This window comes from Denticeps clupeoides, chromosome 14 (genome assembly GCF_900700375.1).
Source record: "Denticeps clupeoides chromosome 14, fDenClu1.1, whole genome shotgun sequence".
NCBI lineage: Eukaryota > Metazoa > Chordata > Actinopteri > Clupeiformes > Denticipitidae > Denticeps > Denticeps clupeoides.
This window is the reverse complement of record NC_041720.1, coordinates 8,244,456-8,270,433: the sequence shown is the minus strand read 5'-3', so window position 1 is coordinate 8,270,433 and position 25,978 is coordinate 8,244,456. Positions and strand designations below refer to the sequence as shown.

General features: G+C 43.0%; 1 protein-coding gene across 5 annotated transcripts; it reads left to right on the top strand.

Annotated features, from left to right (window-relative positions):
- Nucleotides 1-42: 42 nt before the first annotated feature.
- filip1b (filamin A interacting protein 1b) lies at nt 43-25,642 on the top strand. 5 transcript variants are annotated; one of them, XM_028953283.1, is made up of 9 exons: nt 44-572; nt 1,423-1,507; nt 12,147-12,432; nt 13,717-13,890; nt 14,241-14,419; nt 18,919-21,721; nt 21,941-22,005; nt 22,513-22,570; nt 24,978-25,642. In XM_028953283.1, the coding sequence occupies exons 3-9, from the start codon at nt 12,154-12,156 to the stop codon at nt 24,996-24,998; spliced, it is 3,579 nt and encodes a 1,192-aa protein (XP_028809116.1). In that variant the 5' UTR covers nt 44-572; nt 1,423-1,507; nt 12,147-12,153; the 3' UTR covers nt 24,999-25,642. The 5 variants fall into 5 exon arrangements, with proteins under 5 accessions (XP_028809114.1, XP_028809115.1, XP_028809116.1 ...); XM_028953284.1 differs by lacking the exon at nt 21,941-22,005 and having other exon boundaries at nt 46-572; nt 24,978-25,641; XM_028953281.1 differs by lacking the exons at nt 21,941-22,005; nt 24,978-25,642 and having other exon boundaries at nt 43-572; nt 22,513-23,978.
- The last annotated feature ends 336 nt before the right edge of the window (nt 25,643-25,978 follow it).

Sequence of the window (25,978 nt, the reverse complement as noted above, 5' to 3'; positions counted from 1 at the left end):
GGCCAGCGGTTAAATTTAACTCCGGCCTTTTGCTCAGACAGACATCCCCGGCTCTATCCTGAAAGAAAAGATCACGAAAGAGAAGGAACGTCTGCTGACAGGGACTGGGGGGCCCACAGAAGACCCTGTTGCATCCCAGGGATGTCCATGGCTGAAGGAGAATTTCACTTTTCAAACAAAAGTGGGGAAAGAATCTCTTTGACCACCTCCTCTTCCCTATTGGTCTCTCGCCCTCTCTCTCGCTCTGCCTCTCTCTCTCTCTCTCTCTCTCTCTCTCTCCCTCACACTCACATAGGCGCTCTCTCTCTCATCCTCTCACTTTGCACAAGTCTGGCTGTGGGCTCAAAGTTGGTGAGGAGTAACAGCAGAGTCGTCGCGGGCTCTCATTTGCTCATTAACCTCTGCACCCTCAACTGGAGGAGCAGAAGATAGAAAAAAAAAGACGTGAGAGAGGAGGGAAACCCTTTCTCAAGGGCTCTGCTCTACAAACAGACACTGAAAGTTAGAAGAGTTCTGGGATTTTATTCTCAGGAACTGTCCTGTGACCTCTGTACTGGGTCTGCTGTGAACAGGTAAGATATGAGAAAAAAATTTATTCTGAAATGCACTTATGTTTGTGGTAACTGTGACGGGTTACAAATGGATCTTTTCTACTGTAAAGTCAGCCAAATTAAAGTATCTCATTCAGGATAATAAAAAAAGGATATTCTCACTCACTGACATTTATTCATGTTTATGGGAAATCATTTTGTGCCTGAGAAGAACAGTCCTGATGCTGACTCATGAATGGAGGACTGTGCTTCTTGTGAATCGATGCTATGGGAAGGAGGGGCGGAGATACCGGGAGATACGTTGTGGTGCCACAAACATTTTTACTAAGTACCTGTCTCGGGAAATGGCGCATTACGTCTCCGACCCACCAAGAGCTACTGCTCTATCCGAACAATAATCATTGCTGTGCTGTTGATGAGACTGTTCAGTATCGTCTCAGAACTGTCCAAACAGAATTGTAGTTATGTCCTAAGCAATAAACCGTCATCTACTGTTTACATTAACAGAACAAGGGATTTAAATGGTCATGGATACATTCTAATTTTATAAAATATTTGATTAAGTAGACGTGTATAATGCTAAAACTGTAAAAAAAAAACATTAAAATGAAACAGAATTATGTTTCTTGAGGCACATGCATTTATTCCACTAAATCACTCAATCCAAAATATAAGACTTAGGACATCACACATTTTGCATATGAATCATAAGTTAAAGCACATTTATGGATATTTAACTTCTCTATTGTCTTCATGTTCCTTTACAAAAAGAACAGAATGTGACTTCACCATACTTTTGAAAGTGAATGCTGACAAAATGGAATGAAACATAATACTAAATGACATTCTTAAATGCTATTTGTTGTTTCAGTTGATCATCCAGATCATGGAAATGTAGATTTGTTCTGCTTTACCGGCTACACATCTTGCTAAGAACTATAGAAAACGTTTTCCAGGTAAATGCTTGTGAAAAAATAGCTCACTATGAACCCACATAGGCCATTTATAGTACATTTACAATACATTTATGGCCCATTTTACATGTATTGAGATACCAATTTATGCTATTATGATTTTAATTGAATAAAAATATCCATTGTATTCACATACAAAAATATATATTAAATATGCCAGTGTTAAAGTTTTGTGAATTAATTGTGTGACTAAACTTGGATTTGGGTGGGGATTAGGTAAACACTAGACGTCTTCTTGCTTTGCATGAAATTAGATGGGCCAAAAAGTATTATATAAGATGGGTATTATATTATAACCCTTATAACTGGGTCAGAAATTGCCTAATAAATGTATGGCCATCTCCCATGCTGTTTTTGCAGGGTCGTCACTTTAAGAGGGCAAGTTGGACTCTGTTTCATCTATGTCTGTGAAATGTCCCTGAAAATTGTTCTTGCTTGCTGTCATTTGTGTAATGAGGGGGGCAATGCCTGATCATTATATGCAAACATTTGTTTTGTTTTGCGGGGACCACAGCAGGAGCTGCTCTCTGGGGACCTGTGGGTGATATAAAAAGGTCTCTGAAAGTCCTCCAGCTTTCTGGGCACACAGTAAACAGTAATCACACTTAAATGTAGCAACTCCCCCTCTGTCCCCTTCTGCCCCTGCTGCTCCGTATCCAGTCCCGTGCCTCTTCATCCTCCTCGGAGGGTGATGATGCATTTCGGGCAATCTTCCATAAGCTTTGGCAATTTTCTTCTATGTTGTCAGCCAGCGGTGTCAGAATCAGTGACTAATGTTTGCGACATGATGGGGGTGTCCATCAGGCGAGGTGGGAGCCCAGCGCTGAGTGATGGGGCATGAGAAATGAGATCACCTGGCTAATTCCGCATCAGCGTGAAGCAAACAGCAGCCTGTATCCTCATGTTCACTCCCTCTGCGGTTGCCATGACATCATAACACGGGCTGGAGAGATGAGATTGCGTTTGGTTTGACATTTTCTCCTATCCGGCATTGAGGGTCACATAATTACAGAAAACGGTGTGTTCCACATAATGCAAAAATTATATGGAGGAATATGGAGGTATCGTTTTCCACAATATGAACAGGGAAGAAAATCTGAAGAAAAAAAAATGCAATACAAAAGTGGTAACCCATCTGTCATTTGACCACCACGTTACATTTACATTTACAGCATTTATCAGACGCCCTTATCCAGAGGGACTTACAATCAGTAGTTACAGGGACAGTCCTGCCTGGAGCAACTAAGGGTTAAGTGTCTTGCTCAGGGACACAATGGTAGTAAGTGGGGTTTGAACCTGGGTCTTCTGGTTCACAGGCGAGTGTGTTACCCACTAGGCTACTAGCACCCTACGTTTCCTCCTGAATGGGCGTGTAGCTTTCAAACAACTAAATGTGGAATGCAGCACTGACATTATATCACCCGGAGCCCACGTAGAAAGCGGTGAAATCATCACCCGGCTATTGACTGTGCCTCAGTGGACACGGAGCTGCGAGTCATTTTGGAGGAGGGCGTCTGTCCAAGGGCAGTTTGGCTTGTTGTGGTAATGGATACTGGACGCTTTCATGGGCTTGTTTGGTATTATGAGATGTGCTAGGTCATACTATGGAATTAAGTCAGAATAGCAACTTGGCTACAATATGTGTGATAAAACGGCAGAAATTTTTCTTATATTATTCTTATATTTTATTCTTGCCCTTTGTGGATCCAATCTTAAAAAAAATTGGTGAGAATACCAAATCTTTTTTCCCCTGTCTCCAACCCTCTTTGAGTTGCTAGACTAGAAGTTACGACAAAATATGCTAACTGAGAAGATAACCACAAAATAGCCAAGTGCTCTCAGGCTCATGCAGAAAATTGGCTGTAAATGCTGGAGAAATAAGAAGCAGTCAGCAGTAACCCCCCCCCCCCCCCCCCCCCCCACACACACACACACACACTCGCCCCGGCTGTGTCGCTCCCTTCTCCCCGGCGCCCCCCCCTCTCGCTCTCCTGCTTTATGAGGGAAGTGACTTCACCCTCATCCCATCAGAAAGGCATGTGAGACGGGGCTGCAGGAGAACTGAGATCCATCTGGTCAGTGATGTCACTCTTCTGGCCCGGTGACCTGCAGACTTGGGCCTGCTGTCAAGAGCAGTTCGGAGATAAACTCGCCTTATCGGCACGGCGCTGTCAATGGTTTGAGATAAGCCCCGGTGCTCCGTCTGACCACATGTTTCCAGTGGGCTGCTTAGAGTGCTGATGCTCTGCATACCTACTGTACGTTTTTATTTGAACAGTTGGGTTAGTTACACTAAAAAGTAACTAATTAAATGTGGCTAATACTTTACCTAACATTGCAGTGAAATCATGTCATGTTTCAGGACCGTAATAAGTCACCGAACATCTTGTTATGTGTCAGTTGTTTAGACCTGTATTAAAATGGTGCGTATCTTGCTCCAAACTTACATAAACACACAGCCCAAGCCTTTAAAATGTCAGCCAAAACCCGAGAAAGCAATTGTGGCGTATGAAGACGAGCTGCTGAAAGTGTCTGTGTGTCTGATGCAATCGTTTTCAATCTCAGGAAATGTCATGCGAGGGCTGTTTTTTTTTCCAGTAATAATGAATAAAGTATTATGTTATATATTACATAATCAATGAAGGTAATGTAGAACATTTACATGTTATTAATGTTTATTACAACCAAAATATTGGATTTTGTAATTCACACTGGCTGTGAACCAGGCCTAGTTTAATATATCCAATTTTACTTTGTCTTTTGGCAGTATCTCCCTCTAGCGTCTGCCCTTTAGTGGTCCTTGTTCAGAATATATTGTTATTTTTAACACTCCCTACATTTTCCTTGGAATCAGTCAAGTGTTTATTTGTGCAGTAATATATGTTGTGCAATGTGATGCATGCATTATAACGGTTGGTGGTTTCCCACTAGGGTGGCATTTAGCCGTTATTCAGAGAGACTTACAATCAGTAATTACAGGGACAGTCCGCCTTAAGACACTCAGGGTTAAGTGTCTTGCTCAGGGACACAATGGTAGTAAGTGGGGTTTGAACCTGGGTCTTCTGGTTCATAGGCAAGCGTGTTACCAACTAGGCTACAAATACTAATACTCTGATACTGGTACTCTTGGTAACAAATGCTAAAATGACAGTCTTTTCCTTTCTGAAATCCCAATGTGAGCCCCAGTATCATCAGGATACGCAACAGCTGAACAATCAACATCTAACATGTATAATACCATAGTAAATAAATGTAAAAATAAAAGGGGGTGTTGCATTTCAAGGCAATCCCCTTTACAACAACAATGCTGTCTGACTTCACATTTAGATACATGAGACACACATTCTGTCCAATGGACTGTAGACTGTAAAGTGTAAATCACTGCTTTATTTATCCCCTGCACCCCAAAATTCTACAAATTGTAATCTGGCCTAGCTGGAGAAATTCCATCGGGGGTTACGGGGGTTACGGGGTTACTGACGATTACTGTGCAGGCTGGGTGTTCATTTTGGGGTGCTGCAAGTGACGGAGTCCGCAGGATCTCTTTACATGCAGAATCCAGCAGCCATTACAATAAATAGAATTAGGCTGTTAATACTTTAATGGTCAACAAACAGTTAACCCAGTTCATAAAGATAACATAAATATACAATAAAATCCTGTTGGTTCTCTTCTTACACAGAGCTGGCTGGGTAGACTCCCACAGTTTCCCACGTCCATCCACGTGGGACCCCCCTGCGGGGGTTCCTGCTCTGGTGTTGGAGGTCAGAGGGGTTGCTGTGTTTGAAGGTGGTCTGCACTGCCCTGTACAGCACAGCAGGGCCAACTGCAAATCCCACGATACTGTAGATTTATAATCAGAGGAAAGGGGTGTTTCTCAGACAAAATTCTGTCCCTCCTCTGACCCACCAGGTCCAGGGGACATAAATCTGACTGGGACTCAACTGCTCTTCAGAAAATGGGGATTTTGATGCTTTAAACCAAATCCATCAGTTTCCATCAGTGTGCCGATGTACTTTTAATGTACTGTTAAAGTACTTTTTTGTGTTATATCTACGCATTTGCCATGGATGTAATTGTTTTGTGACTTGCCACCATTGGCTGTGGTGCTTATCAGTACCGACGGCAGCAGCTGAGTTTAAAAACAACACAAAGCTGTGCTCCCAGCATGCACTGCCTCAGAGCTGTGAAAAGAAAATTGCAAAGCCGCAAGAAGGTGGAGGTTGCTGTGTTCTGGGAACAGCTCAACTCTGTCGAGCAAAGTGACATTGCTGGCCTTCATCAAACACAAGCACTAGTGTGTGTGTGTGTGTGTGTGTTTGTATGTGTGCATACAAAAAAAAACTTGTTACACTATGCTCAATTGATGGAACAGTGTGTCACGAACGATTGTCCTCAGGCTCTCCCTTTCCTTATTTAGTCACACAGCTGTCTTTGCCTGGCCGCATCAAACTCTCATGCAAAGGGGATTTTTGGGTTGAAGGGCTACTGAATCAAATGAAGGCAACCCAGACCTCTGGACAGCTGCTACCACCTGTCGTTGCCTCATTTTAGAGCCGCTAACTAGACAAGGCTACACCGTGGGCAATAATAACCGGGCCCAAAGACACACATTTTCAGAACTTCCCGGAGCCCTTGCAACAGGAAGTGATTTAATGTGTTCAGCTCCTATAGTCCGTGTGCTATGTTGCATATTTAGGACCTGCCAGATTGTGTTTATGTAGACCGGGTGCCAGACACGTCGGCCTAATTTAGACAATTGCATTTTAAACACTTTCTCGTACTCCAGTGACGCCTGTCTGTGGCAACAAAGCATGAGCCTGGCAGGTGGGTCGTAATGTCTGTTTATACATGGCGCTCGAGTTATGACTGCAATGGATGTCTGGCACAGATCTGTTTTTATTTGTTAAGATATGCTGTCATCCAAAGAAGTTCATTGTGGGTGACTATAGTGTGTCCTTGTAATTGAATGACCTTACATAAGTTGAAATGTTAAAAATAAGTGAAAATGTTCTGTGCTAAAGGCTCATACAAGTGCACACACTCCATCTGCGAACATAAAAAAAAATTGCCTATAGCATCCTCTATACCTTAAAACCAAGTCAAATAGACATCAATCATTGAAAAAAATATGTATCAATTCAAAATAAACATCAATACATATACAAATGTATAAATACGCATATATGCGTTTAAAATAAATACACTTCATAATAATTACTAGGAAAAATGTGTGGAATATCAAAGCAAGACATTTTTTGTTTCTTATATATCGATGACAGATGATGCATATGGTTTCCACTGTCTACCCCTAATAGCTCCTCAGTCTTGCCAGTCATAAAGAGAAAAGCAGGAATCCCTGGGTTGCCTGACTCGCTGGCTGGCAACGTGACCGGTGCGTGCCGGAGACCTACAGTTGTAGGTCGTAATTAAAGCGCTGGCATTTGTTCCAGTGCTGATGGCTAGATAAAGTGATAGCCATCCTTGCACTGCACAAATGAAGCGGAGCCCCAAAATACTCCGCAATTTCAGCAGGGAACAGCTGTGCATACCACCCAGCGTCCTAAAATGGGAGAGGCAAAATTCTGTGCCCCCTCTACCCTCTGTGTCATGGATTGATATCAAACTTTCCTTTTGCTCAAGTTAAACCACTTAAAAGCCGTCTGGCATACGAACGCCATCTAAAAATAAATATCTTCAGCTACTGACTTCTTAGGTGATCCTTTGGAATCATATTGGTCAGATCTCTAGAGGGTCCTAAGCAAGAGGTCAAAATGTGTGCAGTAATTGAAGTTTATAGACGTGGGATGGATTTCTCTTGCACTGATAATCAGAAAGTGTTCCTGGTTGTCAACAATTATTAACATTTTTCAGATCTAAACGAATAGCTGAGGAGAAATAAACTAAACTTTAAGTAATTCAGGCTTGTCTGTTTTCAGACTAATCTAATGTAAAGAAGGGACATTAGTTGCCGAATAATTTCAGGTCCTGGGCTTAGCAGGCCTTGATCACCTCCCTGCTATTGAGTTCTCTAATGGACATTGGACAGGTGGCCCAGCGGTTAAGGAAGAGGCCGCGTAATCAGAAGGTTGCCGGTTCGAATCCCGATCCGCCAAGGTGCCACTGAGGTGCCACTGAGCAAAGCACCGTCCCCACACACTGCTCCCCGGGCGCCTGTCATGGCTGCCCACTGCTCACCAAGGCTGATGGTTAAAACACATTTCGTTGTGCTGTGTGGTGTATCACACTTTCACTTTGTGTTGTGTTTAGGAGGAAATTCGTAGTTTCACCTGTGTACTCTTTTGTTACTTTAGATTTTGTTCTATTTCCTGGGTTTATCACAACATGTCTACATGCCTTTTGTCTGGTGTTCTGCTTTTTGGGTTGTAGTCCCCTTACTCCTTTAGAAAGTGAATTGATTATCTTTGTGAAACACTGCAGTACAGAACACACAGTGAAATGTGTCCTCTGCATTTTACCCATCACCTCAATGAAATGCGCCTGGGGAGCAGTGTGTGGGGACGGTGCTTTGCGGCACCCAGAGGTACCTTGGCGTTTCGGGAATCGAAACAGCAACCTTACGATTATTGGTCCATTTCCTTACCCAAAACTTTTTTGCCTTTATTTCATGTCACAACTGCATTCTCCAATAGGTATTACAGAGAAATCTAAGAATCTTAGACATCCAATTTGTTCATCTAAGCTCATTTCAAGTGTTACCTTATTTTATCTTATCTAAATATGGTGGAATGTGGTCATACTTTGTCTCTTAAAAAAAAAATGGATATCAAACTTGCTTCTTGCTCAAGTTAAATCATTTAAAAGCATTTGACATTTCAGTTGTCATCAGAAGGGTTCATTTAAACTTTTCTCCTACTGTTTTTGCGGACCTTAAGATAATAAAATAATGTGGTCAAACACAAAAATACGGTTTTAACCCAAAGATTGTTTGAGGCATTCTGTGCAGAACTATTTGTAAAAACATTGCTCTCAACTCCAGGCTGGCTTTTTTTTTTTTTTTTTTTTTGCAAATCAAGCTGACACTCAGAATGAATACGGCTCAAGGGCTGTACCCAGTGGAGTTTGGCAGCTCCCCTGTAAAAACTATTAATAACAGCGCCTGCAAACTGGCTGCTGCCATGCAGCATCCAGGATTTTCCCAGCCTGAGTCACACGCTGGTTTCATCATGGGGTGAAGGAAGGAAAGCTTCAGGGAAAGGCTCGCTTGGCCTTCTTTCCAGCCCTGTGGCCTCGTGTTTCTTTTCCGGACTGGTCCTTGGGCACCAGAATTCCGAGGCTCCTGTGTTTGTCTGTGCGAGCCAAAGAGCTGTAATGACCGCTGGCCTCATAAAACCTCCAGGAACTACAAAGGCAAACGGTCTTGGATTTACGCCTGAACATCACAAATTAAAGTGCTAGCGGTGGTAATTAGCCCAGTGGGCTAACTCATGAACCAGAAGTCACAGGTTCAAACCCCACTCACTACCATTGAGCAACACAACTTTCTGCCCCTTATGTAAAGAAAAGCCAACCCACCCACAATTCCCAACCTACAGACTGCCATGGACTGTTTTAGCACACTGGCACCACCGCACTTTAACTGTCAGTGGTACTGGTTAAAAAAAAAATGCACACCTTAAGTAAATTTGTAAATCTGTACATTTCTTTTTTATTTCGCTGTTTTCTATTCTTATTTAATATCACACAGTCTGTAAAAAAGCAGATCAGGATACATTTGTGCATGTGATCTATGTATGAGGTATCTTGAATCTTGAATCCAGGAGGATTGTCCCTGCGAATACTCAATGTAAAGTGTTACATTCAGTAGGGGTGGTAGTAGCCTAGTGGGTAACACACTCGCCTATGAACCAGAAGACCCAGGTTCAAACCCCACTTACTACCATTGTGTCCCTGAGCAAGACACTTAAAGTTGCTCCAGGGGGGGGACTGTCCCTGTAACTGCTGATTGTAAGTCACTCTGGATAAAGGCATCTGATAAATGCTGTAAATGTAAATGTTAGTCTGGAGGTCAGATGTTGCGCAGACTAATTTCCTCAGCATCACAGCATTTAACCTTTTAACCAATGACCACACTTAGTCACTGGTGGCTCTGCGTCATTCACCTCATGCTAGCACTCCACTGGATGTAGATGCATGGCCTGAGTCTCGCTACGGTCAGTGGCCAAAGAAGGCAAAGGCTAGAGCTCTCTCAGGTGTGCAGATGCTGTGGAAAGGCTGACGCGGTTCACAGTGGAAACAATGGCTTCACATTCCCCAGTTACTGCCTGTCATGCTTGGCGAAAGCACACTTATAGCTCTTGACAGTCGTGTGGCGTCATTGTGTTTCTGATTAAACGGACATACAAGACCTGCATTGTTATCCACACTTAGGTCCACACTTGCACGCTAGCGTACTTGGCACATAAGGTAAGTGTAGAAGTGTTGTGCTCAATGTGCTATAGTTTGGCAAAAAACTTGGCTTGAACACAGAACTTTGGCATATTATTTACTATGAACACAAGTTGTGTTCCATGTCACATTTTATAAGAGTGCATTTATCCATGGTGCATTTCATTCTTATCTTGTACACCATTTGCCAGATTTATATGGCACTCAAGTTTTAGGGATTTACAGAAATAAGTGCCATTATTTCTGTCATCCAGACAAATGAACAAAATAAAAAATTTAATTAGCCTGATATGATTATTGGCAGGTCTCACACCCTCATACTTGCTGACAAAGCAAACATCCAGCGAGATCATCAGTGCTATATTTCAAGAATTCTGATTGGCAAACGACACCAGACATTTGCAAACATTTACTTTCATGACACCCTTATGACGCCCTTATCCATAGCAACTTACAATCAGTAGTTACAGTCCCCCTGGAAGCAGAGAAGCAGTAACTAAGAAGCAGAACATAACATTTAATCTGGAACCTTAGTACATCTGTTGGGCTCTGTATCAGTATCATTTATTCAAACTGCATCACACATTTAATCAAACTGACATTTATCACACATAACAAATATCGCATTTACAGTACGTGATGAGAAGAACACTTGCTGGGACAATCTCATGGCCAGATGTTGTTAAAAACCTGCATCAGAATTAGGTCAACCACCTAGTCATGATGAAAAGAACATTTACATTTTTCATGCTGGAACCAGGAACACAAGACAGTATTTAGGATCGAGACAATATAAGAAATGCACTCAATTTGCACGGCATGAGTCAGAGGTTATAAGGTGTGTGTGGTCACAAGGGAGCCACAGTGGGCAGGCCATTTCCCTGCTATTGATTAAAAAGTCCTGAAGTCATACTTGTACATGAGTGAGATTACACAAAGCCCCCACTCCGTCTCCGTCAGTAGGGCCTCTTGGCTGCCCACCACGCCTGCCTCTGGGGGAAACCCCACTCGCAAATCACCGCTCCCAGCATGCTCCATGAGAAACAGGGTTAACTCCGATTTACTGTTCGCAGTTCTTAAGAAAACAGATTAGGTGCCTGGGTCCTTCAGCCTCTCCTAATCTACGGCCATATTACTGAAAACTGTTGCTTGTGTTGCAATGTTTCATTTGGCTCCTGCACTGCCAACACATCTTTCTAAAAAAAACAAAGAAAAGTTTATTGAGGAGGAAGTGATAAAAGTTACTGTTTATAGACATGTTCAATAAAGGTTTTAAGGCCACATACCGAATTCATCCCAAATGTAAAACAGTTTCCCCTTTTTAACACAAACGGACCAAAGGAAAATTATTTTATTTTAAATTAATGGTTCAAAAAAATGTCTGTTGCCATTAAAATAATTTAAATGAAATCATTAAATTATTATCAATATTCTTTTTCAATTAAAGAATATAGATAAATGAACGAATCTGGCAAAACTTTTGGCCATCTCACTTAAAACACACATGACAAAAGATCTGCGATCTGCGTTGTAGGCATGTTATACGTATACTTTTGGGATGCTTTGTATTATTATAACAAATGATACATACAAACGATGTAATTAGGAAACTATACAGCCGATATAATTTAAAATAACCATTTAATATATATATATTATTTCATATATTACCATTAAGTGGTATATTTTTGCAGTTTACTTGAGTTGATAGCATGATTGCAGTAATAAAAAGCAACGTAACCATGTAAAAATGAAGACTCTAACAGAGAGTAACATTGCAAGTGAAAAGGTTTTCGGGATGATAAAAGTGAATATAATTAGCTGCCCCCCCGCAGGGGTGGTTACCTCTGCCCTTTCGCTCAGCGTGGTGCCAAGCGCTAAAGTGGCACAGAGGAACAAAGCTATTTTTTTTCATCTCTGCGCTTGCTGTCCAAAGCCCACCAGCTTCATTTCATCAAGACCTGGTTGGCTGCTGGGACTCAACTGTTGATGGCCGGCCATCTTCAGTTTCTCAGGTTACCTATAAATGTTATTTGGATGCGATGCCATCCTGGTCATGCAGCTGGTGATCCAGCTTTGAAAATAAAACACAATCCTGTGTGTGGATGAGATGGTTGCTGTGTTGTGATGGTGGATAACAACTGGCTCTTGTCACTTTATCTGAAGATTTCTAACATCTTGCTTTTTTGTCTTTGTTGTCGTGCTTGAGCAGGTCCACTATGAGGTCGAGGAGCAGTGGAATGGACGTTCCTGGACAGGTTCAGCTGGAGATCACACAGCCGACGCGTACAGGTTTCCACAAGGACGATGATGGAAAAACGCAAGACCTCATGAGAAAAAAGATGAAAGCCCAGCAGGATAAGAAGGGCAAGGAGGAGGAAACTGTGTGTGAAGGCATGAAACAACCCCAGGCGTCCACGCAGAGGAGTCCTGGGCTGGCAGACCTCTCCAAAGAAGACCTCATGCACCTGTTGAGTGTCATGGAAGGGGAAGTGCAGGTCAGCATTTGTTTTTAGCCCTGAAATATCTTTTTGTCTAACTACTGCCTATTTTCCAGTGGTTTTCCAGCAAGGCAGTGGTGGCCTAGCAGTTTAAGGAAGTGGCCCCGTAATCAGAAGGTTGGCGGCTCGGGATTTGAACCGGCAACCTTCTGATTACGGGTACCATCCCATTACAGCATTTATCAGGCATTTACATTTACAGCATTTATCAGACGCCCTTATCCAGAGAGACTTACAATCAGTAGTTACAGGGACAGTCCCCCTGGAGCAACTTAGGGTTAAGTGTCTTGCTCAGGGACACAATGGTAGTTAGCGGGATTCAAACCTGGGTCTTCTGGTTCACAGGCAAACCAGAAGACCTAGGGTGTTACCCACTAGGCTACTACCATCCGCTGCTCCCCGGGTGCCTGTCATGGCTGCCCACTGCTCACCAAGGGTGATGGTTAAAAGCAGAGGACACATTTCTTTGTGTCACCGTGTGCTGTGCTGCACACACAATGGCAATCACTTCACTTTCACTGATGGTGTTTTTTTCTATTTTTTATTTTACTTATTTTTACTCATCTTCAAATGGACAAAACCCAAATGTATCACTGTTTCTGGGGACAAATGGTTTCTTTGAGGAGTATTTTTAAAATACAGTACTTCCAACATCTAGACAATTGAAAAAGCACTTTAATTGTCTTCAGATGGGTTAACTATGGAATGTGACATAGTGAACACTCCCAACACCCAAACAAAGAAAAATATGGCTCATATATTATATATATTTATAAGATACGAGCCATATTTTTTCTTTGTTTGGGTGTTGTGTTTGTGTGTGTATGTGTGTGCGCATGTCAGTGTATGTATATACGTGTGTGTGTCCACAGGGAGTGGAATGTATGGTTGATAATGTGCTTTCTTTCTTTAGGTGCAGTACCTTTTAATGTCTGAAGCTAAACCAACCCCTATGCAATGTCACTAAAATGCCTTTTGGAAATGGTGCCAAGACCAATAGAATTTCCAATTTACAAATAACCTATATAACTGCAATATAAGCACTGCTCTGCAAAGACTTTTACAGTGAGCGGTATGCGTTTCGAAGAGTAAGTCTCCCCCTAGTGGGTCAAAAAGGTGCCACCGTGACTTGGTTTTCTTTCTAAAAACAGCATAGCATGCAAATACAGAACTTAGAAATTATGCAATCATTTAGAAACACAGATGGCTCCAGATTATTTGTACTCCTTCTGAGATATATGGCCCTGAAGCCATTTTCTGTTTCTCACAAACTTCACGAAGGCACGGGAGGATATCATCCACATGCTGAGGTCAGAGCGGGTGAGGCCGGAGGCTCTGGAGGCGCACTATGGTTCGGCTGTGCCCATGAAGCCCCTGCAGGCTCTGCAGAGGGACAGTGTCCTCACCGGCGGTAAAGCCATTGCAGAGGATGTGTACGAGGCACCGATGGCAGAGGTAATGAAATTTATACTGAAAAGTGCATTTAACAAACGAACAAATGCTCCAATTAAACAATAAATCATATTTTAGTTGTTTTGGAATTACTATTTGGTCCAGCAGTGGTAATAATAAGTAACTAAAGGATTATGTAATTATAAGTAAGTAACTAAAGGATTATATTATTTACTATGAACTTGATGCTGGAGACCTGATGTGAACTTTGTGTTCCATGTGACATTTTTATCAGATATTAAAGTACTTTCAGTGCATTAATCCAAATGTGGCAGGCTCATGGTACATTTCATACTTATACTGTACAACATGGGCCACATTTATGAACAATTTAATGTTGCCCCGCCCCCCAGTTGGACAGGCTGGAGGACAAGCACAGAGAGACGTACCGACGCATGCTGGAGCAGCTGCTGATGGCGGAGAAATGTCACCGCCGCACGGTGCACGAGCTGGACACTGAGAAGCGCAAACACGCCGACTTCATGAGCAAGAGCGACGACTTTACCAACCTGCTGGAGCAGGAGAGGGAGAGGTGAGGGGACTTCCCTGTTTGTCTTGTGTTGTTCTTGTGGGGACTCAGATATACATTTTTGAGGACAGTGTGAGGACACTTCCATTCAATCGCAGAAATACATTTATGTTCTGCATTACCCTAAGTATTTGGAGATTTGTAGGCTAGGAATGTTTTGGAATGAGGAGGTTTGGTCACTTGTGGGAGGTCACCTGTACCCATCTGGTCATGCTGTGCTGCTTGGGCCCGAGAGACACAATGTGCAGGACAAGTGAGCTTCAAAAACTCTGATGCAGGAGCAAGAGCAAATAATGTACTGTCAGGAGTAGACCCGAACTGAACACCCAAGTCATGTAGGTCAACAGAATCACAGCTTCTAGGACCAGAAATAGGAACAGGAAGACTAAGATCCTCTACAAACAGATCCCGAGATGCCATGGTGCCACTGAGGTGCCACTAAGCAAAGCACCTTCCCCACACGCTGCTCCCCGGGCGCCTGTCATGACTGCTCACTGATCACCAAGGGTGATGGTTAAAAGCAGAGGTCAACAGAATCAGAGCTTCTAGAATCAGAAATAGGAACAGGAAGACTAAGATGCTGCCTGAACCCAAGTCAGATCCTCTACAAACAGATCCCCAATGCCCTGTACATCCCAATGGCTTCCACAATTTTACAACTTTATTTATTTGAACACAAACCCACACAAGTTATGTTTTCTAGGTGGTAGAAAGATTTACACACCAAGAAAGGCTTGGGTGTAATGTTAGCACCAAGGTAAAGATAATTAAGAAGCAGTCCTTTCATGCTTTATCTGTTTGTTTCGGTAAATCCTAAAGACTGATTTGATGTGACATTATCGAACCCTACCGATGCGCTATAATGGTGTCAAAAACTGGATAAACAATCAATTAGTCTTAATAATTTGCTGTCTAGATTTCGGGGAAATTGGTGGGTCCCCCTCAAAGCATTTCAAATTCTTTACAACCCTGGTCTGAAAAAGTGGGTTTAGATGGACAGATGAATGAGTTTGTTGGCATAACGTATCATGGCAGAGCCAATGACATCACCCAGGCCCATCAGATAAGACCCTCAGGAGTGGCGATTCCCGTCACCCCCGGCGACTTGCAGGAAGAGGAATGGAGCGTCGGGCCCTGGAATGTGCCCAGATTTCAGGACGCCGTTCACACTTCACCACGCACAGCTGAGCTTTCTCAGAACAGGAAGGCTTCTGAAAGCCAGATGAGCGTACTGTTTTGACAGGGTGATAAATACCCGTGGACCCAACACACAGTTGTGTTTTCTTTGTTAATGTGGTAAAGCAAAAGATTTGAGAAGAGATAATCTTTAACAAAACACATATATTGTTTAGTGGCTTCCGATGGTTCTGATTTCAGTGGTTCTGATTTCTTCCATTGAACTGGTTTCCATGAGTTCTTCCTGCTTATAAAGTTTTGCAGTGGCTTGTTACAATGCATTGATGCTCCAGAACCAGAACACGTACCAACAGCCTCTGCAACCCTGCTGGAGTGATGGGTAGCATTTTCTCAAGAGATGTTCCCCTGAAAATGCGGTTTGACAATCCTCATTTGGTGGAGATGGAAGATGATCTGTGCCTGAATTTGTAGAGGTGTCTCCTGTTGGTGCAGCAGCATTCAGTGAATCCTTTCTTTCTTCATCGCTGTTGACCACTGTCCCCCTGCCCCATGACAACACATTCCTCAGCTCTGACCTCATCGGTGGGATTTACTGCAGGTGATGTCATGGCAGCACGAACACCTGTGGAATGGCGCCAGCCGTCTGCTGAAAGCGGTGGCAGCACAATGAGAAGATCACATCTGCTCCAAACACTCATCTCAGCGTAAAGTAAAACAAAATATGTGCTTAGTGTTAAATGTGGTGACATTCCTTCCTAAAGACGCTGTACGGCTTGCTTTCTTGAAGGAATGAAATACATTTTAGAATGTTGTTTTTTTTGTTTGTGAGATTTGTTTTTCATTCAGGGCTAAATCAATTTCTTAAATATATTCTTATGTGATCAAATATACAGTACAGGCCAAACGTTTGGACACACCTCCTCATTCAATGTGTTTTCTTTATTTTCATGACCATTTACATTGGTGGATTCTCACTGAAGGCATCAAAACTATGAATGAACACATGTGGAGTTATGTACTTAACAAAAAGTGGAGACCTGGCCTCCACAGTCACCGGACCTGAACCCAGTCGAGATGGTTTGGGGTGAGCTGGACCGCAGAGTGAAGGCAAAGGGGCCAACAAGTGCTAAACACCTCTGGGAACTCCTTCAAGACTGTTGGAGAACCATTTCAGGTGACGACCTCTTGAAGCTCATCGAGAGAATGCCAAGAGTGTGCAAAGCAGTAATCATTTACATTTACATTTACAGCATTTATCAGACGCCCTTATCCAGAGCGACTTACAATCAGTATTTACAGGGACAGTCCCCCCTAGAGACACTCAGGGTTAAGTTCATAGGTGAGAGTAATGGGTGGCTATTTTGAAGAATCTAGAATATAAAACAGGTTTTTAGTTATTTCACATTTTTTGTTAAGTACATAACTCCACATGTGTTCATTCATAGTTTTGATGCCTTCAGTGAGAATCTACCAATGTAAATGGTCATGAAAATAAAGAAAACGCATTGAATGAGAAGGTGTGTCCAAACTTTTGGCATGTACTGTAAATGCTAAATGGACAGTATTAAATAATTTGAAAGCAATGTAAGATTAAAAATATGTTATTCAACCATGTATTTCTGGTTCTGGTACTGTGGACAAATGTCAAGCTGGTGGTTCTGTCTGCCCAGGGGCAGATATAAAAAATATCTCAGATGCCTCTCGGTGCTGGAACTTCCAATGAGTGTTTCATCGTTTTCAGAAAGTGTATGGTAATTTGCCCTGGAGCGCAGTGTCTTCATGTGAGAACAGTGCCTGATCATACGTGGTGTCTGGGAGGTGATTTGCCTACGGAGCTTCATTAGTCCTGTTTATCTGAAGGGTGTGCAGTGTGTATGGTTCGGCCTGCCAGGGAACCACGCTGCAGGAAGGTCATCTGATACAAAGCCTGTGACTCGGCACCCGGTTGGCATTTTGATGATTGGACTTTTATATGCCAATGATATCTTAATAATATTATATTATATTATATTATAGTTACAAAGCAACACTTGTTTCTGTGAGAAATGTTTTTTTCCTGCAAGTCGGCTTATCTGGTGTTGTCCGTTTCGGAAACAAAACTTTACCCTTGCATTGTTGTCCGGTCCCCATGGAAACGCTCTTGGTGGCAATAGAGGAAAAGAAACATTTAGGTCATGCCTATAGAGATTGTTCAGGAGAGGGGGAACGAGACGCTGCCATCTTTAGAAAGTTCCCTTGTCCAAAAGACTCTTTCCTTAAACCACTTCCTCAGTTTCAATTGGTAGGGGATAAAAAAATAAAAAAAGTAAAGTAAATTAAAAGAGCACGGGCTGGTGGAACGCATTCCCCTCCTGGCATTTGCTCCTCCCCCTCAGTGTCCAAAGAAGGACGGCCCATCTTGGAGCCTTATATGGGCGGGATGACATCAGCAGCTAGTGGTGGGATGCAGTTATACACAACATTCACCTTTCATTGCTCCATTGATGACATGTCTGGAATGCGATGGCTACATCCCTGGGGAGTGAGGCCCTGTGCTGACCCTGCGCAGGCTGCTGCAGTTCAGCTTCTGTTTGGCTCAGAACACCCTCAGATCCCAGCCATGGACCTGCTCTCACTGCTTCCAGACTAGGGGGTGAGTCTGAAAGATTGTTCTGAGGCTTCTGGATGAGTTTGTGAGAGGCAGGGCTGCATTACTTTGTGATGCTTTCCCTTCGCACAGGGCTTCTGCTGCCTTTCAGAGGCGTCTATGACGTGCAAACCGGAGGAGTGGACAGGAATTCTAAAACCGTTTTAGGGGTTAAGTGCTGGGGCAGTTCTTTGTCTGTTAAACGACACTGACCCGTTGCATCATATTATTTTGAATGCTTGTTATGTTCAGAGCAACGTGTCCATTACTTGCAGTGGAGCTCCCTGCTCATGCAGAAGCATGAGAGAAACGGTAACCCTGTCAGAGTGACCCCCCCCCACCCTCTCTTTCTCTTCTTTTGTTCCATTCTTTATCATGCCTTTTCCATTTATTCTGCTTGTCTGCTTTGCATCTCGCCTGCCCATGGGGGCATGGGATTAATGTGCTGATTTCGAGTCTGATCAGGTTCCAGTTGGAGCTGGGGTGATGTTCCCTCTTCTGTTGCTGATAATTTACAACGAGGGGACAAACAGGTATTTTGAGTCACACATTAGATGTGTGAATGAAGGCAGATTATTTCTCTTGAGGCGCATTTAATAATTCTGTTCAAAGCAATAATGGCTTCTGTGTAACGTGTCCATTTTCATTGATCCGAGAGACTACTGGGGTTTTACTGGGCAAACAGAGTTTTTATCATCCACCCTGTTTTATTCTGTCTATTTTCTATATTCCTTGTAAGATTAAAGAGGCTACTGGAACAAGAAAAGGCATACCAGGCTAAGAAGGACAAGGACTACAACAGGCGACTAGAGAAGGTACGAGAGGAATTGGTCAAACTGAAGTCTTTCGCCCTGATGCTGGTGGACGAGAGGCAGCTCCACATTGAGCAGATTGAGCAGCAGAGCCAGAAGGTCCAGGACCTCAGCAAGAAACTGCAAGAGAAGGACAGGCACTTGGACAGCATCAGCAGCCAATCTAAAGAAGACAAACAGAAGATGCTTAAGCTGGAAGCGGAACTAGAGCACAAGTCCAACAGGTTTGCTCAGGAGCATGATGAGATGACAGCCAAGCTCACCAATCACGAGACTCAGGGCAGGCAGCTGCGACTGAAGTTAGCCAGTCTTTCACAGAAGATTGAAGAGCTGGAGGAGAGCAACAAGAACTTGCAGAAATCTGAGGACGAACTACAAGAGCTGAGGGACAAGATTAGCCGTGGAGAATGTGGGAATTCCAGTCTCATGGCAGAACTTGAGAACCTTCGAAAGAAAGTGCTGGAGATGGAGGGCAAGGATGAGGAGATCACCAAGACAGAGACCCAGTGCAAGGAATTGAGGAAGAAGCTGCAGGATGAAGAGAACCACACCAAAGAGCTGAGGCTAGAGGTGGAGAAGCTACAGAAAAGAATGGCAGACTTGGAGAAACTTGAAGGGGCTTTCAGCAAGATTAAGACAGAAAGCACTCAGCTCCATGCCAATTTAGAACGAGAGAAGACGATGGCCAAGGACTTAGCTGGAGAGCTGGAAACAATAAGGAACCGGGTAAAAGAGCTGGAGAGCTCAGAATCTAGACTTCAGAAGACAGAGGTCAGTTTAAAAGATGACCTTGGCAAGTTGAAGTCCTTTATGGTAATACTGGTGGATGAGAGGAAAAATATGGCAGAGAGAATTAAGCAAGAAGAGCAAAAAAGTGATGATTTGAGCAAGATGTTTAAGAATGAGCAAAGCAAAGTCATGGAAGTCACCGAAAAGCTTATTGAAGAAAGCAAAAAGCTTCTTAAGCTGAAATCAGAGATGGAGGCTAGGATGAGCACATTAATTAAAGAGAAACAAGATCTGCAGACCAAGCTGGCAAGTGAAGAGGAAAAATCCAAGGATCTCACCTCTGAAGTCAGCTTGATGAAGATGAGGATAGATGGACTAGAGGAGGAGGCTGAAAGTGAACCTATCCGATGCAGGGCTGACACGGACAGAGCAAGATTCCCCGATGAAGACAACAAAGTAAAGGAACTGACACAAGAAATTGAAAGGCTGAAGAATCGCCTGATTCAGCTGGAAATAGTGGAAGGGGATCTCATAAAGACGGAAGATGAGTATGACTTGCTTGAAAAGAAGTTCAGGACTGAGCAGGACAAGGCCAATGCCCTGTCTCAACTGCTGGAGGAAATGAAAAGTCAGATTGCCAGAAACAAGGCGATAGAGAAGGGAGAGGCCGTGAGCCAAGAAGCTGAGCTGAGAATGCGTTGCAAGATGGAGGAGGCAAAGTCCAGAGAGCTGCAGGCAGATGTTCAGGCTCTGAAGGAGAAGATTCATGAGTTGATGAACAAAGAGGACCAGCTCTCTCAACTGCAGGTCGACTATTCCGTCCTTCAGCAAAGGTTCCTTGAAGAAGAGGACAAGAAGAAGCGCATGAGCCAAGAGGTGCTGAGTCTCACCAAGGAGCTTGAGGCTACAAAACGCTACAGCAGGGCCCTGCGACCCAGCATGAATGGCAGGAGGATTGTGGACGTGCCTGTAACCTCGACGGCGGTGCAGACGGATGGCATTGTGAGCGAGGCTGTGGAGGAAGAAACGCCTGCTGTGTTTATAAGAAAGTCTGTTCTGGAAGAGAACCACATCATGAGCAACCTACGTCAAAGAGTTCTCAAAAAGCCCACAGTTCTTGACAGATATCCCCCTGCAGCTGCCGAGCTCAACATGAGGAAATCGTTCATCCCCTGGATGAAAAAGAAGGATGCCATCGCAGTCACTCAGACTACTCCAGAGAAGTCATCCCCTCAAGTCAACGGAGGGACATCTCCAGCTGAACTCACCATGTCCCAAAGACCAGGCCAGCCCCTGCACATCAGAGTGACCCCTGATCACCAGAACAGCACGGCCACTCTGGAGATCACCAGTCCACGTGCTGAGGACTTCTTCTCAAGCACCACCATCATTCCGACCCTAGGCCTCCAGAAGCCACGCATCACCATCCTACCCAAGCCCACCACAGTCATGACCAAGGCCAGGGATGGTGGGGTGTGTGGCGCTGAACGTGCAAAGTCTCCAGTCACCATTACCACCTTCTCCAGGGCCAAATGTCAAGAGGGGTCAAAGGGCTCGTACTCTGACAGTCCCCTCTCACCAGTTTCAATAATCACTGTCAGCACTTCCCCTGTGGCAGATGTGGCAGCGTCACTGGACACTCAGGAGGCCACCACAGGCAGAGCTTTGTTCAGAGTGACCCCCGAAAAGCAGACAGTGCCTTCACCCATCAAGAAGTTAAATAACACCAACATCATCACCACCGAGGACAACAAAATCCACATACACCTGGGCCCACAGTTCAAGAGACCACAGGACAGCAGTAGCAGTAGTCCCGCTGTGACCATACGACCAGTTAATATGGGCACGGAGAACAAGGAGGTCACCACAGGGACTGTTCTCCGCTCGCCCCGGAACACGGCAACTTCAGCCCCACCAGGCAAGACCACACCCAACAAGGTGACTAGCAGCATCACAATCACTCCCATTGCTTCGGCTCCTTCCAGACCAACGCAGTCTGTGGTGAGTGGCGCCTGCAGTTCAGTGTCACCATTGCTGTCATGCTAGCATTTTCTACACAGGATGTCTTGTCTGTTTCAAGGCAGCTTTTACCAAATACTATCTCAGTCTTACTTATATTGGCTCAGTATGACAAATAATTAATGTACAAGTTATCTGATATTGATAATTGATGTTACTAGACCCATACACCCATAATTACCTCCTATTTCTATATTTCAGTTGCTTCTGAAATGTTTCAAAATGATATCAGGTGGTGTCTGCTCCCTAGATAGCTCTCTCTCCAGGTATAAGACAAACAGACCACATTTATGAATGTCTGACAGATACTAACACTGGAATGGCTCAGAAAACTTAATTTCAGTTCTTGGGCGGTAACTGGCACAAACTGACCAACCTCCTTTTAACCTGATTTTAGTTTTAAAGTAAAATGGCTCACAAAATAAAGATCTTTAAACTCAGAGCCTTCCTGAACCCAAAGCCATGCGAGCCTTCAGAAACCACACTTTCTAAATGCACTTACCCAATAATCCTTAATAAACCTCAGAATGATTAGAATTGACATCATCACTGTAAAATTGTCCTTTTTCAGTACCCAGGATGGCTGCCTGTGTTTGAAATAAACAATTGTTTAAAAAGTAAGCCATCAAAACGAAATGTTATATTTTATAGGGCTTGCCATCTTGAATGCACCCCAAGAGCCCAGGAATCTATGTAACATCAAGCCTGCATGCCTTGTGACATAAAAAAAAACAAAACACTCTTTTGAAAAGGCCTGTCTTTCTGTCCTCCAGCCCGGGTCGGATGTGCTGTCAGCTCGGTCCACAGCCACGCGAATCCCTATGTCAAAAGGTATGAAAACAGGGAAGGCAGTTTTGGGCATCTCCACAGTGGCAAGGCTAGAGTCTCAGACCGAGGGCCAGTCTATGAAAATTGAACTGAGGAAGTCCACGATCTGCTCGGTCTCCACAGGCAGTGGAAAATGCTGAGGGCAATGGAAGCACCATTGAAACAATACGCACTGGGGCCTGACCTAAAGGAGGCATATATACCGAATTTGGCAAACGTTACACATCCCTGCAAAGACGGTGTGGTCAATACGAAACCAGTCGAGCATTTCCGCCTCCACAATGAAAGTGTGTCTGTTTTCAGAGGACCACATTTTCTATTGTCGTTTACTGTGTACGTTTAAGGGTCTGTAAATGTTCACCAGGAAACTGTTACTAATGCCGTGTTTTGCCGTTTGTCCTTTTTCATCTGGTGATGCCGCAAATGCTTGTGGAGGTTTCCAGGTCAACCCAATAATATTGAGATTTACATGATTTTCATTGTTATTTTCAGCAAACCAATAAAAGTGTTGTTCAGAAACAAAACAGTGCCTTTCATTTGTACAGTTTATTTCTCCATAAATGCCATTACTACAGTATGTCTGAAACAAAACAGAGTGGTGGAAACCTCCATGAAGTAAAGGTTGAGTCTACTGTATTCCATGCTTCTGGTAGAATATTGCTCATATGCTACCTGGCTCTGGCATGTTCACTAAAAACACTGGGCAATAATTGTCTGCAATAATCATCTGAACGACTGCTTGCAGTGTAATATGGTACATTTGCCATTAAAAGAACATACAAACGACATTGACAGTGAAATGATGAGCAACATATCATGATCAACTGACCTGAAAGAAGTGCCGTCATCATATAGGAAAATGAGAACTATTCATTGCACAAGCTGATCCAAAGTAAAATAAATGCAAATGGCTGCCATGTTGAAAGAAATTATACTATTGTTTTAGATCGTCTTATTGCATATTCAGGTAAAGATTCCTATGTGTCTTAATCATTTGTGGAATTTCATTTTATTTCATTTGAATGTTATTTTTTAATATCTGGCTCCCTCACATGGACATAGACGGTATTCTCTGGTTTGAATGGTGTCACTGTGACTAACCAGTGAGAACATTCAGCTATGCATTCCCATCACTGATTTCCCAGCATGTTATGTGAACTTGACATTGATCATACGTGTCTACTGGGATGCAATCAATGGATATAAACCATTTCATTCGAGACTTCCCAAAAATCCGGAACCCAAACTGATCACCAGAGGCCATTAACAGATATTCAGAAATGAAACAAAGCTGATGATCAAATAAAGACAAAGATACATCGAGAGGAAATTTGGTGAAATGTTTGATCTGATCACCGCTGACAGGGTTTTTTCATTCAGCTTTTTTTCTTTCACAGGGGCTTCATTAAATCCAGGTAACAAAGCCAGGAAGAACAAACAAAACTGGAAGAACAAACAAATGCGTCACATCCCAACATTTTAAATTGCAAACTCAATGCTATGGGCCATAAAGCAATGTATTTATTTAATCATTTCCAACAAAAAGAGTTGGTGCTTAATTATTAATGTCAAGCATTAATCATTATGAAAGGAAGTTGTCTAGGTGATCTAGACAAAAACTGCAGCACTGGTCTCATAGGTAGCTGTTGCTTGCTTTATGGTTGTGGTATTTAAAGAGACTCTAAATAAATTGAGTATGACAGGGTGTAATCCAGAATACTGGTCATATGATATTACGTCATATAATATTATTGTTATTTGTAACACAGACTTGTGTTCTAAGTGTTAGAGTTATGGCTCACCATGAAAGGACATTAGGTCTACAGGATTTTTAAAATAGTTTATTAGGTGTCATGAGGCGCAAGCAACGGCCAAAAAGAGAGCTAAATGATTACTTTTTTAAAAAAGTAATGTAAAAATTTTGTAATGTAAACACTGCATGGCCTGCATTTGGGAGTAAGTGATTTTAATTGTGACGTTCCAGCACACTGATAATTATTGCGTTTAGGTTAAAGCCCCTTCCATGATAACTTTAACAAACAAGGGAGAAAGGATGGTGGATGCGCATTCCATCTGGAGACCAGGTGGCACATAAAAACCACACCATTAACACACACAGCGCTTACATATGAATTTCATTCATATTCAAAATATACGGAAAAACGTGCCGAAATTCGTATCTTATGCCAAACGCATGTCTGACTGATATTCTGCACAGTTTAACAACAGCGGTCTAACACCCTTTCATAGATGAAATGAAAACTCGAGTTTTTTCGTAACCAAACGGTTTGATAACCGTGCGTAAAAACCTCCATTCGCAGAATCGCACACTCAGTGACCATTATTTGGCAGATGTCTGCTCGCTGTTTATGTGTGTATTTACATCTGGACAATCTTTTTTTCCCTGCAGAAAATCTTGTGCCACACATGACAGGTGCAGCGACGTGAAAGCTTCAGCAGCAATGGAGGCGGAGCCCTGACGGCCACACCCATCCACACGTGCATGTGAAGCTACTTGTGGCAGTGGTGTAAATACTGTAGAAGGAGATATGAATTGCAGAAGCCATTCTAAACGCATCCTTGTGTTTAGGGGATGCAAAACCATTAGTAGCACTCGACAAACTGCTTATCAAACTGTTGATAACCACAGTCTGAAACTGTACTTCATGCACGCTACTAAGTACTGTATGTTACATCATAACACAACATAATTTGATTCTGCCTGCCACACAGAAAGAAATGTGATAAACACATGGCTGGTGTTTGGAGGGAATTTGGTGTAACCATGAAATAAACAATGGAGTGCTGGTTTCTCGTGGTATTCTCGACATTCTCTGTTGAAGTCAAGAATATCCATTCCTTGGCTAAAATTGATTTGTGTAACAAAGGTCATTTAGGAAAAGTGCAATAATAAGCAAAATCCAGAGGACTAATATACTTGTACAAGTTCAGCAATATCCCTGTTTAATTCTATAATCTTAGAGGCAACTAGCCTGTGCTTATTTTAAAACCTTCCTTTTAAAATAAATATTTTAATAGCGCCATTGTGTACAGCACAGGCCAAAAGTTTGGACACACCTTCTCATGTGTTTTCTTTATTTTCATGACCATTTACGTTGGTAGATTCTCACTGAAGGCATCAAAACTATGAATGAACACATGTGGAGTTATGTACTTAACAAAAAAAGGTTAAATAACTGAAAACATGTTTTATATTCTAGTTTCTTTGCTCTGATTACTGCTTTGCACACTCTTGGCATTCTCTCGATGAACTTCAAGAGGTCGTCACCTGAAATGCTTTTCCAACAGTCTTGAAGGAGTTCCCAGAGGTGTTTAGCACTTGTTGGTCCCTTTACCTTCACTCTGCGGTCCAGCTCACCCCAAACCATCTCGACTGGGTTCAGGTCCGGT

Coding starts and splice junctions, on each gene's coding strand:
- filip1b (XM_028953282.1), top strand. CDS start 12,154: ATGAGGTCGAGGAGCAGTGGAATGGACGTTCCTGGACAGGTTCAGCTG. Junction 13,891..14,240: donor ACGAGGCACCGATGGCAGAG/GTAATGAAATTT, acceptor CCCGCCCCCCAG/TTGGACAGGCTGGAGGACAA. Junction 21,722..22,512: donor CCAGACCAACGCAGTCTGTG/GTGAGTGGCGCC, acceptor TCTGTCCTCCAG/CCCGGGTCGGATGTGCTGTC.